The following is a 21158-nucleotide window of genomic DNA, read 5'->3' on the forward strand; positions in this document are numbered from 1 at the left end:
CTGTGGCCACGGATCGCCTCTGCAGCAGGCGCGCGCGACTACTATATCCGAAGTCTTACTTGCTAATGCAAGTGTGTAAAAAGTACTGAGATACATTGTTATTAAAGTGCATTGAAAATTGCATTACAACTACTATTTGTAGATGTCATTAAATATATGAAAGAAGAAAGTCTGAAAGAAAAGTAAAAGAGGGGGGAGTAAAAGAGAAGATTCAATTCACTAGTACAGGATCCACCGAACTTAAAGTAGTTGGTTTCTGTTGAACTTGAGTTGTCTAGAGCAGGGGTGTGCAAAGTGTTTCCTCTGCGCCCCCCTGCCGGCTCCCCCCGCCCCTCTTACCTTGGTTCCGGCGTTTCTGATATCACGACGTCATGTGCTGTCGCGTTGCCATGGCAACGCATTGCCAGAAGCCATCAGAGACAAGATAAGGGAATTTACAGAGGCCTTTCCTGCTCCATCGGCATTTCATTTAAATGCCTTCGGGAAGAGCGTGGGGCCTCTGTAAGCGCCGGTTCCCCCACAGAAAATCTCACCACCCCCCCCCCCCAGTTTGTACACCCCTGGTTAGAGAGAAAGTAAAACCACACACAGTGTCAATCTCAGAAGCATGTGTACTGTTGACTACTTTAGATTAGTAGAACAAATTGGGAATATGAGATGAGAAAATGTTATTAACCAAAAGGGTAACGCTTAGGTAATGAAGGTGTAATTGAAGTACTGTAGAAGTACTAAAAGGAATGCCTTGATTTTTCTTTGCGACAAGAAGTTGTGGTTAAGGCACTGGCTCTTATATGGGTAAAACTGGGTTTTAATACCACTGTCTGCTCTGTTAGTGTCTCTTGATCTCACGGTCCTTTCCGAACTAATACACAAATATACTCCTATTGTCACTCCCTAAATCGCAAGGTGACGCAAGTGGCACAAAGCTTGGAGCAAAGACCTTGATACATTGATGCAAAGAGACAAAAAAATTGAAGAAATACTGTCCCATTGATCTCTAATAAATGAATTCCGTGCATTAAGGTTAATACTAAATATTATATACAGGCCCCATAGCAGTAAGATTGTGTAAGGCTATTAAGATCAGATGCACAATGCTCCATTAAATAACGGCAAATAATGTCAGGTTAACAGGTATCCACCTAAACCTTTTCCTAATGTTACTTTTAGGTCTCAAGTGCTTATTCCCATTATGTGTTATATTATTATGTCACGTGTATTACTGCTGTGAAGCGCTATGTACATGGATAGCACGATATAAATAAAGATATACATACATACAGTACATATTAGTCCACACCGATATCACTTTAAACACTAAAAACCATACTACAGTGTATGTGTTTCAGACATGTATATGATCCTTAATATATGTCTTTGTATGACACATGTAACTTTTTGTAATGAAATGGGCAAGTCCTATACTTGAAACATTGTTTTTTGGGCTGTTCTCAGAAATAATTCAATGATAATCAGGGTCTGTATGTGAGTAACGGCAGCTTTTGGAAGGTGCTAAATATCGCAGCGTTATTTCTCACGCACTAACATGAACTGAGGTCTGAGGATCACTGTTGTTAGGTAAACTGCTCGTTACCATATGATTTGCCTATGAATAAACAAAACGTCAATTTACAGGTGCAATATTTTTGGTGGTAACGTGAGAGTATCATAACGCATATCCCCTTTGTGAATACGCGGTATGGATATCAATACATAAAATGGCAATAACGCAACACAAAAAAATGGACGCGCTTCTGTGGATTTACCCCTTAATGTCTACGTTTTCCAAGGCTGAACGCAAAAGGTGCTAGCTATCATTGGCCAGGAGAACGACACTCTAGCAGAATATATTTTCGAAGGGTACACACCACAAGGTATTTAGACATAGGTAACGTGTTTCCCCTCAAAATATTTATAGCCGGGAATCTTAGTTAAAAACTATGGCCTTGTTTGTTTGTTTTTCTCATAAATTTACACTCATTTCAGATTTTGACGTCGTTGACAAGACATAATAACCCCAGCACATAAAAAATAAACCCAGCAAAAGTACATATTTCCTGAATGGAATGTACACAGCCAAAGAAGTGCAAGTATGGGTAATTTGTCTTTACCCACAAGATTAAAATATTCCTAGAATCACCCTTTCATTGCCAAAATAAGCTGTTAAGTCCCAGCATTGGAAAATGTCCCCAACCCTGGTAATGTATACCATGTCAGTTTACATATGTTCAGTGGGTTATGCACTGTAAACTACGTTTATCTGTGTGACTCATTGTGTGCTTGGCCAGTAACAATGGCGGATGACCGGGCATACAATTAGTCAGAGGGCTGGCTGGGGTGTGTGCCAGGTGCTGTGTTTAGGGACAATGGAGAGCTAGGGAAGCAGGGGAGTACTCTTGTCCTGGTCGGCACCAGAAGATGGGTCTGCACAGAAATCGGGCCCAATTTCTGCATCTGCTCTCTTGGCCCAAGCTTCCCACCAACGTGGGACCCGAGGCCTCGCCCCCATCCCACATTACCCACAAGGCAATGTAAAATGGGGGGGGGGTTGAGTGGAAGAGAGGGGGATTGTGTGTGAGGAGGGGATTGAGTATGAGATGAAGGGGGAATTGAGTGTGAGAGTTAGAGATGAGGAAGTAAAGTTAGAGAGTTAGATTGGAGGGGGTAGAGTGAGAAAATTAGAGAGGAAAGAGAGTGAGAGACAGAGGAGGGGGAATAATGAGTTAAGAGAGGAAGGGGGAGAGGCTGGGAAACTATAAAAGCCAAAAACGATCCAAGCTCCACAGTTGTCCTCTGTTGGTCCCGGTGTTTAGGGACTAACTATACCGTGGACTGTGCTGAACCTTGTACGGTCTTCAAGGTACCTGGTAACCAGAATGGACTATCGAGGCGGCATCCAGGGTAAGCTAGCTCCGAAAGCGCTCTGCACCTAGCAAACTAGGAGTACCCCCGTAAGTCCCTGTTTGTGGGGTCATTTTCATGTTTTGCTTGTGTTGCATAATGTTGGCTCTGGCCAAATAAACTTATATTTATTTATCTTCTGTGTTCTGCCTGGTGATTATGATCCCTAGTAGTCTGCTAAACACGGTATCGTGACAAACATTTTTAAACGGTAATTTCTGGTTGGGCGGTTAAGTGCCAGATCTCCAATGAACACCAAATGGTCTTTCAAGGTGCTGGCTCTTATGCTGTACATTGTAGAGTTTGTCTATAGGGCACTGCAGGGGTTAATAAATGAGCTGAAGAACACAGTGTTACTTTTTAGGTTACTTGCAACAGTAGTTACACTTAAAGTTCTTCTAAAATATGTCTGCATCATTTTTGTTTGCATTTTATTATTTACTTAAGAGATATATTCTTGCCCTTTCCAATGTCATTTATATTTTTTTAATCCAATGCTTTGTTCAGAAGATATATTGTAAGCGTTTGAAATATTAAGTGTCCAGGAGGTTAAAATGGGGGCTCTTTTAAATACATAACGTCAAGAGTTAAGAAAAGTCTGAAACTGAGTGGTTTGATTTTATCAGCATATAGTATTACAAACTATTATGTGCTATGTAAATTAAGGAAATACATTTTACTTCATATTAGTTATTACAAAAAATGTGACTAGTACTTACCAGAAGATTTTCAGGTTTGAGGTCCCTGTGGACAATATTCTTACTGTGAATATAGACCAGAGCCTCACACAAGTCAGTCAACATGAGAGCAGCATCATGTTCAGTGAATTTAATACTCTCAGTAATTGCATCAAATAGGTCACCTCCCTTGATATACTCCAGTATTAAGTAAATCTCAGTGTCAGTCTCATAATCATCTAGAAGTTTCACTATGTTGGGATGTGAAATGGATTTGATTATCCTAACCTCATTTTCAACAATATCTTCTTTTCCTTTCAATTTGAACTTATCAATGATCTTCATAGCATATTCCTGATTTGCGTTTCGAAGTCTACACTCCTTTACAACTGCAAAGTTTCCATCTCCAATAGTCTTGCCAATCTCATAATAGCTTTCCACATCTGTTCTGTCTTTGACACACCGTGGTCTGTTCACACTCGATATACCGTGTACTTTTTCCTCCCTCTCTGCTGGTGATCCACTGACTGTTTTTAGTGTTGTGGAATCAACCTCTTTTATCACTTCTTTCTTACTGCCACCATTCCCCAGCATTATCTTGTCCTCCTCTAATGGCTTGTTGTTCTCCGAGTCCTCCAGGAAATCCTCGATTAGCCTACCGTTGGGTTTCATTTTTGAGTAACCTGCTAACTCTCCAACATGGTTCTTTCTCACTGTGGAACACTGACTTTGCAAAAGTTCCTTCTTGTATATTCTCTGTCCTTTATTTTGCACTCTGGAATTTTGCCAATCTGGGTTCCCACACTTTTCCAACCTGTTGTCTGCCCTGTTGTCCATCTCTTCACTGCAATCCCTGTCAAAGTCCTTCCATTTACTAATGCATGCTTTACATTTTAGTCTCGACTCTTCTTCTTGGCTACTTCTCATTGGTGATTTTCTGCAACTTCTTGTCTTTCCTGTTTTTTCCAAATTAGGCTTTTGACACTCAATCAAACCAGGGTCCTCAAATATCTCAATTTCACTATTAATATTATGCTTATGTTCTCTACAGTGTTCACATCTGACTATATAAGCCAAACTTGTGCTTGATATTTTACATGGTAAATGCTTTTGTTTGCTACGGTAAGTCTCTGTTTTTGTTATTGCTGCAAAGGGTATCTCCTGTTCTATTCTGCATTTTTCACTTTCATGTTTTTTTGACCTTTTTGTATCCTCAGTTCTGCCTTTGGTGTGTGCTTTCCTATCATTATTGGCTGCCAGTCTGGGAGACATAACATCATTACAGTTGTTGGCAATGTTTGTATCCTCATAGCCACTATCTACATTTAAACCATTCGCATTCAGCTTGTACTTCAGTTTTTCATAATGTTCCCTGTTATGCAAATAGGGTCTATCAGGATAAAGTTCATCAACAACAATTTCAATACTCTTCATAGTCAGCTGCTCTCTCCCCAAAGCTATGAAAGCATCATCCCCACGGAAGAAATCAGAGACACTTCGTATTTCCTTGCCATTGAGGCTGTACAGTTTTCTCACACGGTCATTTTTCCACCTTGGGAATCCCAAAGCTTCTGAAATATCAGCAACAAGCTGTTCAAAAGTCTGGACAGACCTCCTGTTAAGAAGTAACGTGATCTTTCTCAGAGGATGACCTCCTGGTTTTACAACAGTCACAATTCTCGGTTTTACAGGGCTGTTCTCAGAATGTATTGTGTGGAAACCGTTCCGCGCGTGGAAATAGGGTGAAGTGTAGTTGTTTGTTCCAAAGTGTGGTTTCCCAAGGGTTCTGGGGCCCAAGGGTGGACAAGTTATTTGTTGTTTTCTGTCTGTGGACCTTGGGTTTATATTGTTGTATTGATGGCCAAAAAGTAATGACTGCCCTGAAAGAAACAAAACAGTTTACTGTTGTTTATGTGTCATAAGATTACTGTACATTTTGTGCAAGAAATTGCCCTTTCATTTTCCATGGCAACTAAAAAATTCAGAGGTACATGGCAATAAACTAGATACAGTATAACAATATACTGTTAAATTCTGATCCGTGTTATTATTGTTTACAACTACAATAAAATAGTCTTCATTAAAGATATGGGCCCATATTAACTAAGCAGTTCTATACCATGAGATAACTTCAAGCTCCAAAAGGTGCTTCGTGGCATAGCACGGTATAGTAAATATCTCCCACAATCCCTCCAGAAAGGTTTTCAGAAATAATGTACTTAGTAATGCAATTGTATACTTCTTATTCTGTCCACATTCAGAAAATGAAAAACCTTTTCATTTCTCACAGGTTCCAAAAATGTATCATTTTAATTTTCAGGGTGGTTGAATCCCTCTTGAAGCCAATTACACGGATAGGTTGAGATATGTACATGAGTAGGTCAATGAACAATCCCTCTATAACTGCTTTAATTGTGGCTTTACTGTAAACTACTGTAGGCGAATCATAAATGCTCAGTGAAAAATCATCAAGGTACAATGTATCTTAATTTACGCAAGCTCTTCCAAATTGGATATCTACATCAGGGAATCCTCTCACCCCTCCTTACCTCACGCAGCGTCAAATGATGCCGCAGGGTCATTTGACGCGTGTGATGTCACATTACGCCGCATTGCCATGGACACGAGTGATGCCAGCAGAGTCCAGGTACGTTTTAGCGTTGCAGAGGGCTCATGCGGTCCCCCGGCATTCATTTAAATACCTCTGCAGCCGCCCGCGCCCCCCCCCCAGACAAATTTAGCGCCCCCCACTTTGCACACAGCTGAATTTTCTACATGACTGTAGTTTGAAGCTTCAGGTGGCTGTAAAATAAAGAATGACAGCGAAAATAACCACGGAGTTCAATGTTTAGTTACTTTTAGAGCTCAGTTGTAATAATTACCTGACTAAATGAAACGAAGTAGATGTATAGTAAATATAAGTAATAGCATAGATGCTTTGAAACATTTGTCAAATGTTAATGGTACAGAGGCTGTTATTTTGACATGGTGATAAAGAACAAGAAAATGGTTGATGCATCTATATGTGCATCTATATGTGGATACTAATCTACTGATACAAACTGACATTTATAGAAAGGAAAACTCCCGCAACTCCTTGTTAAGAGCTAATAGTGCACACCCGAGACCACTGCTCAATGGTATCCCCAAAAGTCTGTTTTTACGACTTAGAAGGATTTGTTCTACAGAAGAATCCTTTGATGTTCAAGCTGAAAATCTTAGATTAAGATTTAAAGCTCGTGGATACTCAGACGGTGTTCTGGGGAGTGCACTCAATAATGTGAAAAAGCTTAAGAGGGCAGATCTCTTACAAAGATATAAAAAGACTAGACCAGATGAACAAAGACAAGGGAATTATGATAGAGAGGCACCTCTCTTTATTACCACCTATTCCAGACAAGCTGGGAATATTCGATCTATTCTCAACAAACACTGGGAGGTACTCAGATTGGATAAAGATCTAGAAAAATACACTAAATCCAATCCTAGAATAGTGTATAGGAAAGCAAAGACAGTAGGTACTCATATCTCACCGAGTATGTACAGAACAAAGAAACCTACTAAGAGCACCATCCCTAATGGGTTTTACAAATGTGGATCCTGCAACTTTTGTAAATATGCCCTACCTATTAAATTCATAAAAAATATATATACAGGTCAAAAACAGAGGATTAATTCTTTTCTAACATGTAATACTAATTTTGTGATATACATTCTGAGATGTGCATGTGGTTGCAGTTATATAGGTAGAACGATAAGACCTTTGAAAATAAGAATCAGTGAACATATCAGAACCATCAAGAATAGAGATGAGAAATTCCCAGTCGCAAGACACTTCAATCAATGCTCAATGGGCTCAGCAGATCAACTCACATTTAGCGCCATTGAACATATTGCAATACATCCAAGAGGTGGAGATAGAGAATCTCTTCTCAACTGCCGGGAGATGCATTGGATTTATACCCTTGGGACTCTGACACCCAAGGGTATGAATACCGACTGGGAACTCAAACATTTCCTTAAATAAATTCTTTAAATAGCCGATATGTTAACAAGTCTTTGTCCGTCTTGCCCCATCCCCTCCCCTACGCCAAAACCACACCCCTTCCTTCTCCCCTCCCCCGTTCCCCCCTCCCTTCCCTCTCCTCCCCCCCTCCCCCTCTCCCCCTCCCCCTCTCCCCCTCCCCCTCCCTCCCCTCCCCTCCTCCCCCCTCCCTCCCTCCCCCCCTCCCCCCTCCCCCCCTCCCCCCCTCCACCTCCCTCCCCTCCCCCCCTCCCCCCTCCCCCCCTCCCCCCCTCCACCTCCCTCCCCTCCCCCCCTCCCCCCTCCCCCTCTCCCCCTCCCTCCCCTCCCCCCTTCCCCCCTCCCTCCCCTCCCCTCCCCCCCTCCCCCCTCCCCTCACCCCCTCCCCCCTCCCCCCCTCCCCTCTCCAGCACATTCTCCCCATGACGTACAACCTATTTTCTAGATATGCTTCACTCATTTTGGATATTTCTGTATTCATATACCTGTATATCACTGTGTGATCATCTTCACATATACAATGATTAAGGCTCAATTCTTAATAACCATATATATTCCTGACTGCTGTAGACAGTTAAATCAATGTTTGTTCTATGCTATACCTTGTTTATTACACCTGTGGCATTTCATAATTATTTCTTTAAGAATGTATCGTCCCTAGATATATTTATGCAACAAAGATAGTGAATTATAATTCATATAGTTAAACATTGGGAATCATTAGGTCCTCTATTCCACCATTTCAATGTACAAGATTGCTTTTAACATGTGTCTATGTTATTGTTTTTAATATTACTTTGCTCCATTAGTGTATGCTGAGGTTTCAACATACACAAGCTCTGCATCTGATCTATGGGATATTCCCCTCCCCTCCTCGGGATTAGTGATTCATTCACAGCCCAGTGATCTCATTGGTCCAGGGCTTGGGCCAATCAGATCGTACCTTGACGATTTCGCGCCAATTGTAGGAGACGTCATTAACCAGCTGGAGGCAGGGGAACTCCTATATCAGCTGCGGTAGCCGCAGTCTGTAAAATATTCTCGTTGACAAAGGGCGACGGCCCGAAACGCGTTCGAGATTTTTAACCTATCCCATGCCATGATGTCTACCATGGAATAAAGGACTTTTAATACCGGTATCTAGCCCCCTCTTTGCTGCAATTGCTGTGCTCCGTTTTCTACCGTGAGGATATCCTGTTATAGTAAATATAAGTAATAGCATAGATGCTTTGAAACATTTGTCAAATGTTAATGGTACAGGGGCTGTTATTTTGACATGGTGATAAAGAACAAGAAAATGGTTGATATGCACTGCTCTAAAATATACATGCCTGTTCCACATGCTCCTAATGAAAGACTTTTAAATACTGTTGTTATCTTTCTTACGTTGCACACATCTCACTATTGTGTGGAAGGTGTAATCTACAGTACATGAGGTAATATAACACTGGATAATGACACTGCCGTGTTTAGTAGCTTAATGTAAATAATTAAGACTGCCAATGTAGCCTTAGTAGGGGGAGAGGGGAGCTTGAAGAATCTAGCTCAATAAGAAGATGATCTGTACTGTAACTAAACTCTCCTTATTACATTTACACAGTGTAATGGAAATAAATCTTATCACAGGCATTCCCTTACAGTCAGTACATTTTACATTGGGAAGGTTTATACCATTACAGTGCTTGAGAATTTCAAAGCAACAATCCCCTTGCTACTACACATATTCACTTGGCAAAGGCATGCAGTTATGCATACAAGAATAGGCTCCTCACTCTTCAATGCATAGAAATAATTTTCTCATATACCCCTTCCCTATTTGAGGATTTAAAACTGCCTCGTCTTCCTTAGCCTGTGCGTTTCTTTAAATGGTTGTTATCTGAGGTGTAAAATCCATAGTCACAAATGTAAGACCAAACCATTATCAAACATCATGAAGCTGCAATTAGCAATCTCTGGTCAGTTGCATCCACTTTTCCTACTATGAACACACATCATTTTCTTTCCGACAGTATTTCTGAACCATGACATGTCCTAAGCCAACTGTTAATGCCCAAGACATTGGATTTGTGCTAGGTACTTTCTATGGGGTCGCCACTAGCTAAAGCTCCCTCGCTGGCCCAGATCCACAAAGCTCTGTGGAGTCAGGTTTCATAACACCATATTATCAAAATCAGTAATGGACATAATGTTCCCTGAGGTTAGCGCCAATCCACAATTTGCACTTGTACGGGTTGGGACACATCAAGATAGCCAGCAGCAACAAGAACGCTACTGCAAAAAGCTACAAGCACATAGGGAGCTGGTTGCCATGTCCTCGGCTGCTATGGTCATCCTGATGTGTCTTGTGATACTCAAAATACTGTATCAATAAGAAAGATCAATCATTTTCAATATGAAAATGTATAATTAAGTGGATAAAGAATACTGTATATAGAATAATTCAATGCCAAACTTTGTCGCAGATTTCACAGTACTTTTCTAACAGAATTATTGATGTAAAGTATAGTTTCAGGACTACATTAATGAAGATCACCTTTATACAGTAACTTTTCAGTTAACTGCCATATTACTCAGAGTTGGGAGAAGTTAAGTATCTTACCCTCCATTAGGTCAATTATCGCCACTCTGATTGGAAGCTTGTCAGTGGTCAGATGTTTCAGTGCAGTAAGGAATATCAAGAAGAATGTTGGGGTGATGATTCAGCCTTGCTTCACTCCTGTCTTAATCTCAAAAGGGTCTGTGATGGATCCTTAGTATCACCACTCACATATTTTCATGGAGCAGGAAAAGAATGGGGGTCAAAAAGGCTAAAAGGTTTATGTTGTTGTTTCTGACATTTTTCCTTCAGTTTGCGAACAAAGAATATCATGTCAGTTGTGCATCTTGATGGCCTAAACCCACTTGGACATTCTGGGAGGAGCTACTGCACCGACACACTTTATTCGAGCAAATACCCAGTATGTACCTGGCAGATACCTGGAATGTGCCACTCCTCACCTCTGACAAGCCCCGTTGCGTTTGCCTTCCCAGCCTGGGTTCATGCCTGGCTGATGGGCGGCTGATCTGTTAAATGATAATGATTAGGATTTAATAGGCTGCAATGCTTTGCGTGTCTACCAGATGGCATAAATTCATGAATTGTAATGCAGTATATATATATATACTGTGCAGTATTGCAGCCAGCGGGAATAAAATGCTTCAATCCCTGCCTGGAAAATAACCCAATGCACTCGGGCAGAAAACAGTCACAAACCTCAATACACCCGGGTATACCCGAATTCGTGGGACTAGCCGAGCTCGAATAAAGTGTGTCGCCAGTGTATTCAGCAAGTGGAAGGAGGTGGTTCAGGAGGATTCTCACAATGATCTTTACATCAGTAGACAGCGGGGTGATTCCTCTACAATTTTCACATTTGGACTTTCCATTATTAAAGATTGTCACGATCATGGCATCCCTAAGGTCATCAGAGATTTTCTTATTATTCCCGATTTTCAAGATGAGAGCATGGAGCTGTGATGTGAGCTCCTCTTCTCCCTGCTTAACGACTTTGGAAGGGATTCCATCAGCTTCAGGTGCCTTGCTGTTTCTACATCTGCTTGATTACTTTATTCTCCTAGTCATGGGTTAGTGGGATTCTGTGCCTGTCTCTGACTGGGTGTTGTGGGACGGAATTGAGAACACTCTCATCAACATCAGAGTCTTGATTGAGACAGTCTTCGAAAAATTCCTTCCAAGTAGCACTGACGTTGTCCCTGTCCTTAATAAATCTCCTTTTGTTCTTAGGTCTCAAAGGGATTGGTACCTGAATGCTAACACTGAGACAAAATGGCTTTGGTGAGTGAAAAGAATGCATATCATGGATGTCAGCAAAATGTTGGGTCTCTTTCCCACCATCTGCTCTTCATGTCACGCGTCTTCCTTTAGCTTATAGATTATTTGCTTGGAATTGATATTCTGCGAAGCACAAAAGGGTTTTCACTTAGAGTCAATCAAATCAAAACCAGTGGCTCTGCACAGGCACTGATTATGGTGGACTTGAGAGACAAGCACTGCTGACACTCTCCTACTGTTCTTGGTTGGAATTCATCAGTTCTCTATCAAGGCACTGGAGAGAGAGGTCCTGCTTGTTCGGGCACGTTAGTTTTTTTTAACACTGATCTTTCAACAGTCACAAGCTCTTGGCATAGCTCAGGTGATGTGGATATCTTTTTGATTCCAAGGCATGAACAATGGCATAGTGGATCAATTGACAATACTTATATCATGGGTGTTGCCATGATGTCTTGTGCTTATCTGGTGGCTTATCAGCCATACTGTATGTGGTTTATTCAAACTCCGTTTTCTCACCTTGAAACATTGACGTTTGAGTAAACCACAAAGCGCTGATAAATGACCCTGGAATGCTACTCGTTTTATACTTTCTATCATTGGTATCTACCTCTGAGTTCAGCACCCGCAGGTATTCTGTTTTTTTTTATAATTGTAAGTGCTAGTGTACTATTTTGTCAGCATTGATTTTCTGGAAGAATTGGATGTTGGTAGTGATGGCAAGTCCATGTTATATGCATTTCGTGAAAAGGAGGATACCATTGGAATTTACCTTTCACACTGCTTCTTTGTTAATGGTTCCATCCCAGAGGTTTGAATTCCTTCTGACTCTGGCTTGGAAGTCACTGAGAAGAATAAATCTGTCTGTCTTTGGAAAAGTGGTGGATTGGCCAGGGGGAAATTGCCCCCTGGGACGGTCGGATAAAAAAATAATTGTGCCCTTAGTGAGAGGAGAGAAGCTGTGAGCGCACACTGTAGATTCTGGACAGCAGGAGGTGTGCTGCAGAGCCCAGCAGCTCCTCCTCTCCCGGACTACCTGCAGTGTGCTGCTGGTAATGGTAAGTGTGCATATGTATATGGTGCATAGATGGCGTGTGTATGTGTGTATATATAATTCATGGAGTGTGTGTGTGTGTGTGTGTGTGTGTGTGTGTGTGTGTGTGTGTGTGTGTGTGTGTGTGTGTGTGTGTGTGTGTGTGTGTGTGTGTGTGTGTGTGTGTGTGTGTGTGTGTGTATATATGATGCATGGATGGTGTCTAATACACACAAAGTAGAAGTCCAGCACACTTGGGATGTTTTTTTAAATGAATTTGTTAGGTGTATGACGTGTCAGCCTCTGTTAGAACCATGGTCAAGACATATGCTGAACTTCTACTTTGTTCCTATACTACGCTGTGCTTTCATGCCAATTTGGTTTCTACTTTGTAGGAGTGTGTTACTACACTGACTCTACATACATTATTTATATATACAGAATATATATATATATATATATATATATATATATACATATATAAAATATATATATTATATATATATATACACATATATATATATACATATATATATACATATATATATATATATATATATATACATATATATATATACATATATATATATATATATATATATATATATATATATATATACACAGTTAGGTCCGGATATAATTGGACACTGATACAAGTTTTGTTATTTCGGCTGTGTACCAAAATAAATTCAAGTTATAGTTAAATAATGAATATGGGCTTAAAGTGCAGTCTATCAGCTTTAATGTGAGGGTATTCACATGCAAATTGGAGGAAGGGTTTAGGAATTACATCTCTTTAATATGTAGCCCCCTCTTTTTCAAGGGACCAAAAGTAATTGGACAATTGACTCAAAAGCTGTTTCATGGACAGGTGTGGGCTATTCCTTCGTTAATTTATCATCAATTAAGAAGGTAAAAGGTCTGGAGTTGATTCCAGGTGTGGCATTCGCATTTGGAAGCTGATGCTGTGACCCCACAACATGCGATCAAAGGAGCTCTCAATGCAAGTGAAACAGGGCCTCCTTAGGCTGCAAAAAAAAGAAAATCCATCAGAGAGATAGCAGGAACATTAGGAGTGGCCAAATAAACAGTTTGGTACATTCTGAGAATAAAAGAACGCACTGGTGAGCTCTGCAACACAAAAAGGCCTGGACGTCCACGGAAGACAACAGTGGTGAATGATCGTAGGATCCTTTCCATGGTTAAGAAAAACCCCTTCACAACATCCAGCCAAGTGAAGAACACTCTCCAGGAGGTAGGCATATAATTATCCAAGTCTACCATAAAGAGAAGACTTCACGAGAGTAAATACAGAGGGTTCACCTCAAGGTGCAAATCATTCATAAGCCTCAAGAGTAGAAAGGCCAGATTAGACTTTGCCAAACAATATCTAAAAAAGCCAGCCCAGTTCTGGAACAGCATTCTTTGGACAGATGAAACTAAGATCAACCTGTACCAGAATGATGGGAAGAAAAAAGTATGGAGAAGGCTTGGAACGGCTCATGATCTGAAGCATGCCACATCATCTGTAAAACACGGTGGATGCAGTGTGATGGCATCTGCATGCATGGCTTACAATGGCACTGGTTCACAAGTGTTTATTGATGATGTGACAGAAGACTGAAGCAGCCGGATTAATTCTGACGTGTATAGGGATATATTGTCTGCTCACATTCAGCCAAATTCAGCTAAGTTGATTGGACGGTGCTGCACTTTACAGATGGAAAATCAACCCAGGAGTTTTTTAAGGCAAAGAAGTGGAATATTCTGCTATGGCCGAGTCAATCACCTGATCTCAACCCGATCAAGCATACATTTCACTTGCTGAAGACAAAACTTAAGGCAGAAAGACCCACGAACAAACAACAACTGTAGACAGCTGCAGTAAAGGCCGGGCAAAGCATCACAAAGGAGGAAACCCAGCGTTTGGTGATGTCCATGCGTTCCAGACTTCAAGCAGTCTTTGCCTGCAAAGGATTCTCAACAAAGTATTAAAAATGAACATTTTATTTATGATTGTGTTAATTTGTCCAATTACATTTGAGCCCCTGAAATAAGAGGACTGTGTATGAAAATGGTTGCAATACCTAAACGTTTCATACGATATTTTTGTTCAACCCCTTGAATTAAAGCTGAAAGTCTGCACTTCTATTGTTTCATTTCAAATCCATTGTGGTGGCATACAGAGTCAAAATTATGAAAATTGTGTCAGTGTCCAATTATTTCCGGACCTAACTGTGTGTGTATATATATATATTGTGACAAAAGACCCTTTTTGGCTGAAGGGTTCTTGTCTGGGATCCTTAAAACCCATTGGCTTTTAGGGTAAACCGCAATCAGGGGATAATCCTGGTCTGGTTTAAGTCTTTTATTTTCCTTGGCACTCCAGCAGACAAAAATCAAGTTAAACAAAAGAATCAAAAATAAATCCTTGCTCTATCTGAGCATTAACTAGACAGCAATTGTCTAGCTATCTTTGGGTGGCTTCCCCACTTACCAAACAATAAAACACAGGTGTCATAAGCAAACCTGCTGCAGACAAGTGCCTGTTAGTAGCATCCAGCCCTCTTAGGCTACGGCCCCAGTGCCTGCTCTGCAAGCGCGCCTGCGAGGCTGGCGGCGTGTGTAGCCGAGTCCCCCGGTCTTCAGTGAGCTGCAGGGAGAAAGACAGGGGGGGCATGACGGGGAAGCGGCCATGACATCACCCGGCAGGTTCGCCCTCATTGGCTGAACCGCTGGGGGGCGTCGCCTATCGCTCTGTCGCTAGTTCCCCTCACAATTATCTTGCAGGCTGGAAAAACTGACCGCACAGCGCGGCGGCCACCCCTCGCAGCGGGCCCAGCCCCATTGAGGAGCGTCTCTTGTCCCTGCAGCATCCATCACAACGGGCACTGCAGTAGCCAGCGGGGACCTGGCCTTAGCTGGAATAGGGGAGAGGGAAGATCTGATCCAGCCTGGCCTTTTTAAACTCTGTTAATAAAGGCCAGGTGGTCTGCACCTGGCTTCATTTGTAAAACATTCCCTGGGCCTTTTACCCTTAGTAGGGATAGGTATAATTTGCAGATGCAGGGCTTATGTATCTCCCATCCACAACTTTATCTTTATCTCTCTCTCTCATATACTGCAACATCTAGCTGCATATCCATATTTTGCATGTGCTTGCTTACTTTATTTACTTGCACAGAATGTCATACAAGATAAATGTGCTATACTATATATATATTTATATATATGTATATATGTTTGTGCTATGTTTATTTTTGAATACAAGTTTTCTTGTGTCTGCTCCTGCTGGAGTGGATTATCTCTCTCTCTCTCTCTCTCTCTCTCTCTCTAATATATATATATATATATATATATATATATATAGTATAGCACATTTATCTTGTATGACATTCTGTGCAAGTAAATAAAGTAAGCAAGCACAAGCAAAATCTAGATATGCAGGGCATTGTTGAAAGGTATCCATGAATATATGACTGAGTATAGAGATCACGGTTTCAAAGTACAGAAAGTTGCTGAAAACATTGCTGAACATATGATGATCCTATTGAGATAAAATTTCCAGAGCAGCGTTTGAGAAAGAGGCCCAGACGAGCCCATACTTGACCCAAAAGACAAAATTTGCATTGAATTCTTTAATGTTACGGTGAATTAAACAGTTGCTAAACTAGATGACAGATTTAAACAAATGGTGCATTTTAAGGACAAGTATGGATTTATATTTGATGTTAAATCTTTGGCTAAAATGGGCGATAATAACCTTGAAAAGGGATGCAAAGATGTATCTTTATACCTTAAGGGAGACATAGATTTTACAGTGTTGCTGACTGAAATCAAGAGTTTTTTAAGGTTATATTAGCAACCTCAAGAAAAAGGCTTTAGCAGCCCTTCAGTTTATTCATAAGTCTAACTTTCAAGATAGTTACCCAAATGTATGTGTAATACTTCCCCTTATTCTCGCTGTACCTTAAACAGAAGCGTCTGGTGAGAGGTCATTTTTGAAGTTGAAAATGTTAAAACATGATCTACTCTCGTCTAGGTAACAAGAACATCTTGTGGGGTTAGCATTGATTTCAATTGAACATAAAATTAACAGAGATTTAGATTATTGTCATATGATTGAGGCCTTCGCTTTCAATAAGGCTTGAAAATTTACATTCCGATTAGGGTTGCCAGGTGCCCCGTTTTGACCTGAACAGACCGGTAATTAGCCCCTCTGTCCAGTAAAAAAATGAGAGGCAATACCGGACATGTATGTGTCCGGTATTCTCCCTCTCTGAATGGGCAGCGCGAGTACTGAGTGTCCGGGTGCAGGGTGCCCGCTCCTACCTCTGATGCAGAAGCAGCAGTGTGAGTCTCCTGCAGGCAGCACCGTCTTGTAACCAGGGCAACGGGTGTCATCATCTCCTAACTCTCCCCCCCCCCCCCCCAGCCAAGGAGCACTTACCAATGGGAGGGTTCCACGTGATTATGAAGTGTGCACAGCTCCCCCACATGCATGCTGGGAGAAGAAGGAGAAGAAGAAGAAGAAGAAGAAGAAGAAGAAGAAGAAGAAGAAGAAGAAGAAGAAGAAGAAGAAGAAGAAGAAGAAGAAGAAGAAGAAGAAGAAGAAATTGAGTGGGGATGAGGGGGTTACAACAATCTTGGAAGTAGTTGGAGAGAAGCATTAAGATATATATTCTATCTTGTGTGTGTTTATTTTGCTTTTGTATGCGTATGGAGCTCTATTGTTGTACAGTGTATGGAAAGCATGTATGTATGGCGTGTATCTGGTGTGCGTGTGTCTGTGTGTGGTGAGTGTTGGGTACGTGTAGCGTGTGTCTGTGTATGGTGTGTGGGCCGCCCGATTCTTGGTCCGGTTGGTTGGGCTTGCCAACGCCTTGAAATTCCAGAAATGACTTGGTCAAGGTTGGTGTACTGTTGTCCATGTGGGTCCTGATGTTACACATCCCAAAGGTAATTATGTGATTGTTGTTTTGAATTGCAGAAAAGGTGATCCCACTGGACGCAGTTATTCAGTAATAAAAAGGAACACTTCTAGAAATATTGCACCAGTCAGCTGTCCATGCTTCTGTGAGAAGATCTGACAATTTGGTAACAATAGTAATGATTTATTGAATTGGAAACAATGGCTTTTCCTACCTATCAAAGAATATGTAGGGCAGAGCATATAAGGCACAGGTGGGGACTTGCAGCCCCCAACCTCCTCTCTCCCCACTCCCTTTCGCCCTTCCTCCACGTTGTCGCAGGAGCAGAAAGGGGTGGAGCTACAAATGTGGGGAGGAGCTACGAGCAAAGCGGGGAATGACAGGGAGAGTGAAAGAGAAGGGGGGTAAGAGAAATGGGGAAGAGAATGAGAGAGAGGAGGAGGGAGGGAGAGATATTGCACTAGATGTATTAGAGAAAAAATGCCTATTGTTTTCAACGTTTCAGTCCCCAGGGGGACCTTTCTATGGGCAATCTGGGCACATACAGTGATGGCTTCCATTTATTATTTGTTGGGTTATATAAGGGCATGCACTCTCATTTCGTATGCAGTATATGACTTCATAAGATTATGTTTATTTACTCATTTGTTTATGTCCCACTCAATTTTTCTGGTCCGTCTTCTTTTTTTCTTGTTTTTTTTTTTATAACCGCCTTATCGGTTTGTATTTGCTGAGGATCTTGTATATCTTATCACTTTGGCTCTGTTGATACATTATGAGCGATGGTAATGAAATGCTGTGTATAACAATGTTACCGTGTGATGTGAACTACTGTAACTACAGATTTGATTCTAGGCTAATGCTAATAAGTGCTTGTGTAATACACTATATCTATTCACATCTTTAGTTCAGTATTTCTTTTGCATAGTTTTCTGTCTCTTTATTTGCTCATTTGGTGGTTACTTTTGTCCTTTATTCCTAGTTCTATGTCCCCTTTGTTTATTTATGATTTATTGTGTTACTTTGCTATTTATTTCATTCATATATTACATAGTTTATTTTTATGAGATATTGTTTATAGCTTGTATGGAAGTATTCACCTGCAATTACCTAGTTTCTGTTTCCCACGGATCTGTTGGCCTCGGTGCAGATGTTTTGTTTACTGTATTTATGGAAGGCACCATCGTGTGTGTCAAGATACCCCTGTGGAAGATCCCCCTGGGGTGACCAAAAAGTTGTGATTCTGGCACAACACACGGTATGCGTTCATATTCAATAAACTGCCTTTTTGAAGTGAAACTTCTTTGGGCACACCTACCACATGAGCAAAATTGCCTTGAAGTAAATGGAGTTGATGGAGACGGAAGTGATGTCACTACTGGCAGAAGAGGCCATCAGTGTTGCCAGCTTCCACCAGGAGGCGTCACCGTAGAGAAGAGGAAGGCACACACACATGCCCCTAAGTAATACGCCGAACCCCCCCCCGAGTGATGCGCTGAACCCCGCCCACCGAGTGATGCACCGAACACCCCTCACCCTGAGTAATGCACCGAACACCCAACCCCCAGTGAGCCGCGGAGAACCCCTCCCAGTGAGCGGTCGAGCACCTCCCGGGTCCCCCGAGGGGCTGCACTAGCAGCAGAACACACACAGACGTGTCCGCAGCTCCGCCGGGGGAGAGATTGGGGGCTGCTCCGGGCAGGGGCTGCTCCGGCTGTGTCTCCTTACTGCCGCCGGGGGGAAGGGGGGGGAAGAAGGAGAGAGGGGGAGGCTGCTCTGGCAGAAGGCACCAGCAGCATGAAACACAACCGTGTCCACAGCTCCGCCACAGGGGGAGACTCAGACAGGACCCCTTCTTTCCCCCTTCCCCCGTGTCCGCAGCTCCGCCGGGGGAGTCAGGAGAGAGGGTGGTGTAGGACACTGAGAATAACACACACCACACAGAGAGAGACACACATACACCCTGACTGACTCACACACACACTGCCTGACACACACACACACACACACACACACAGTGACTGATACACACACACAGACACACACACAAAAGGAATTCAGTTACTATAAATATAGATGTGCAAATAGCTCAAACACACGTTCTAAGTCAAACTTCTTTGCGTTTTGGCACTAAAATTGTGTTTTGATTTTTAATTAAAAACACCACCACTACAAATACAATTTCTGTGACAAAACAGTGACAAAAGACAAAGAAATTTCATTTAAAATGCGGGTCATCGGCACACACAATTTAGTTTCTATAACATATCAACACCGAACTCTAAAAGTTACACAAGTCATAAACAACCAAAAGTAAAATGTAAGTGTAACACTAAAATCACAATGTCATGTAAATATCACAGGATCAACTCAATTTGGGGGCCCCTACAGTGTGGAACCCCAGACAGTTGTCCGGTATGCCCTTACCTAAGGGGGGGGGGGGGGGGGTGTGTGTGTGTGTGTGTGTGTGTGTGTGTGTGTATATATATATATATATTCCGGGTTTTAGGCTTTAATCAAAAAACACCACCGACTGATCATGTTGCACTTTCGGTTAAAAATGATTAAAACCAGAAATTAAGCATCCTTTCCTATGAAATGCCACCTCTTGTGGTGGCCCATCCACAGGTAGAAGACAAAAGCATCACGGGGAAGTACTGTATGGAAACTAAAAAAATTACTGCAATGATAAACACCAAACTTAAATGCATGTCAGTTTTTTTCATTATTAACACTAATAAAGACTGATTTTTTTTATTAAATAGATTTTTTTTAAAAGTGTGTGTATATATATATAACAAATTATTATTATATTAATAGTAGTAAAGGAAATAACTTACCATGGTGTTTGCAGCGGCAGGGTGATAATTCAGAGGTTCCCAAAGCCCCTCCAGGCATGTTAGCTCCTAACCGCAGAAAGTAGGGAAATAAGTACAAAAAGAGCAGCCCCTGTGAACTGCAGTATTCTTCTAGTGTTTCAATTGCTAATTATGTCCTGCAAGAGGTACTGCATTTCTTTCACTCGCTGTCAGATCCTCATCGTGCTGCATTCCCCGGAGACGCTGAAGGGATCTATGAAGTGTAAGGACCACCTCCCTGCTGCACAGTATCTCCAGAAAAGAGATAATACACTTCTTCTCTTCAACACTTAGGGCAGGGGGGGGGGTAACTTCAGAAAGTGTGAGGAGGAGGAGGGGTTAGGAAAGCCTGCCAAAAGCTGCAGGATTTGAGTGTGTTAATGTATCTGTGTGTGCTTTTCTTCCTATACTTCTTTTCTCTTTAGCTGAGTTTTCTTGGTTTCAAGGGAATACAATGTTATCTTCTTTTGGATGTTTCAGCCTGTCCCAACCCTCACTGGGCAACAGCACAGAGGGTGCCAAACTATGCAGCTCTGTTGGGGTTTCTGAAAGAGATCAGGACATTACCCTGGATATTTATTTGGTAGCCTGGCAACTGTGTCAGCTCCAGTACCATATAATACACACACCAGACGATCCTCGGGTTCATTTTATTGATATGTTATTACATTAACCACTTAGCATCCTGGACTTTGTGACTCATATTGGGGTCTTCCTGCTGCTGTAAAGGATTGCCAAATGAGTCCTGCAAATTGTTGTGTGGGTAACATGCAGTCAAGGAGACGTCCGGAGCTGACCTGTGTTAATTTCGGCCCCGAGGACCCCCTGCTTCCAGAGATACTTACCTCCGTAGCGGTGCCGGTATCTCTGCAGGTAGGGAACTGTGGGCCTAACATAATGGCGTC

At 41.8% G+C, this 21158-nt stretch overlaps 1 protein-coding gene across 1 annotated transcript in view; it reads right to left on the reverse strand.

Moving 5' to 3' along the window:
• Positions 1-20497, reverse strand: part of DCLK3 (doublecortin like kinase 3) — a 39722-nt gene extending 19225 nt beyond the window's left edge. Inside the window, exons 1-2 of the mRNA XM_075586509.1 lie at positions 20236-20497; positions 3621-5458 (exon numbers count right to left, since the gene is read on the reverse strand). Coding sequence (XP_075442624.1) covers positions 3621-5458; positions 20236-20293 — 1896 coding nt within the window. The 5' untranslated portion in view covers positions 20294-20497. The remainder of the gene's footprint in view (positions 1-3620; positions 5459-20235) is intronic.
• Between the last annotated feature and the right edge of the window lie 661 nt (positions 20498-21158).

This window comes from Ascaphus truei, chromosome 2 (genome assembly GCF_040206685.1).
Source record: "Ascaphus truei isolate aAscTru1 chromosome 2, aAscTru1.hap1, whole genome shotgun sequence".
NCBI classification, from domain to species: Eukaryota; Metazoa; Chordata; class Amphibia; order Anura; family Ascaphidae; genus Ascaphus; species Ascaphus truei.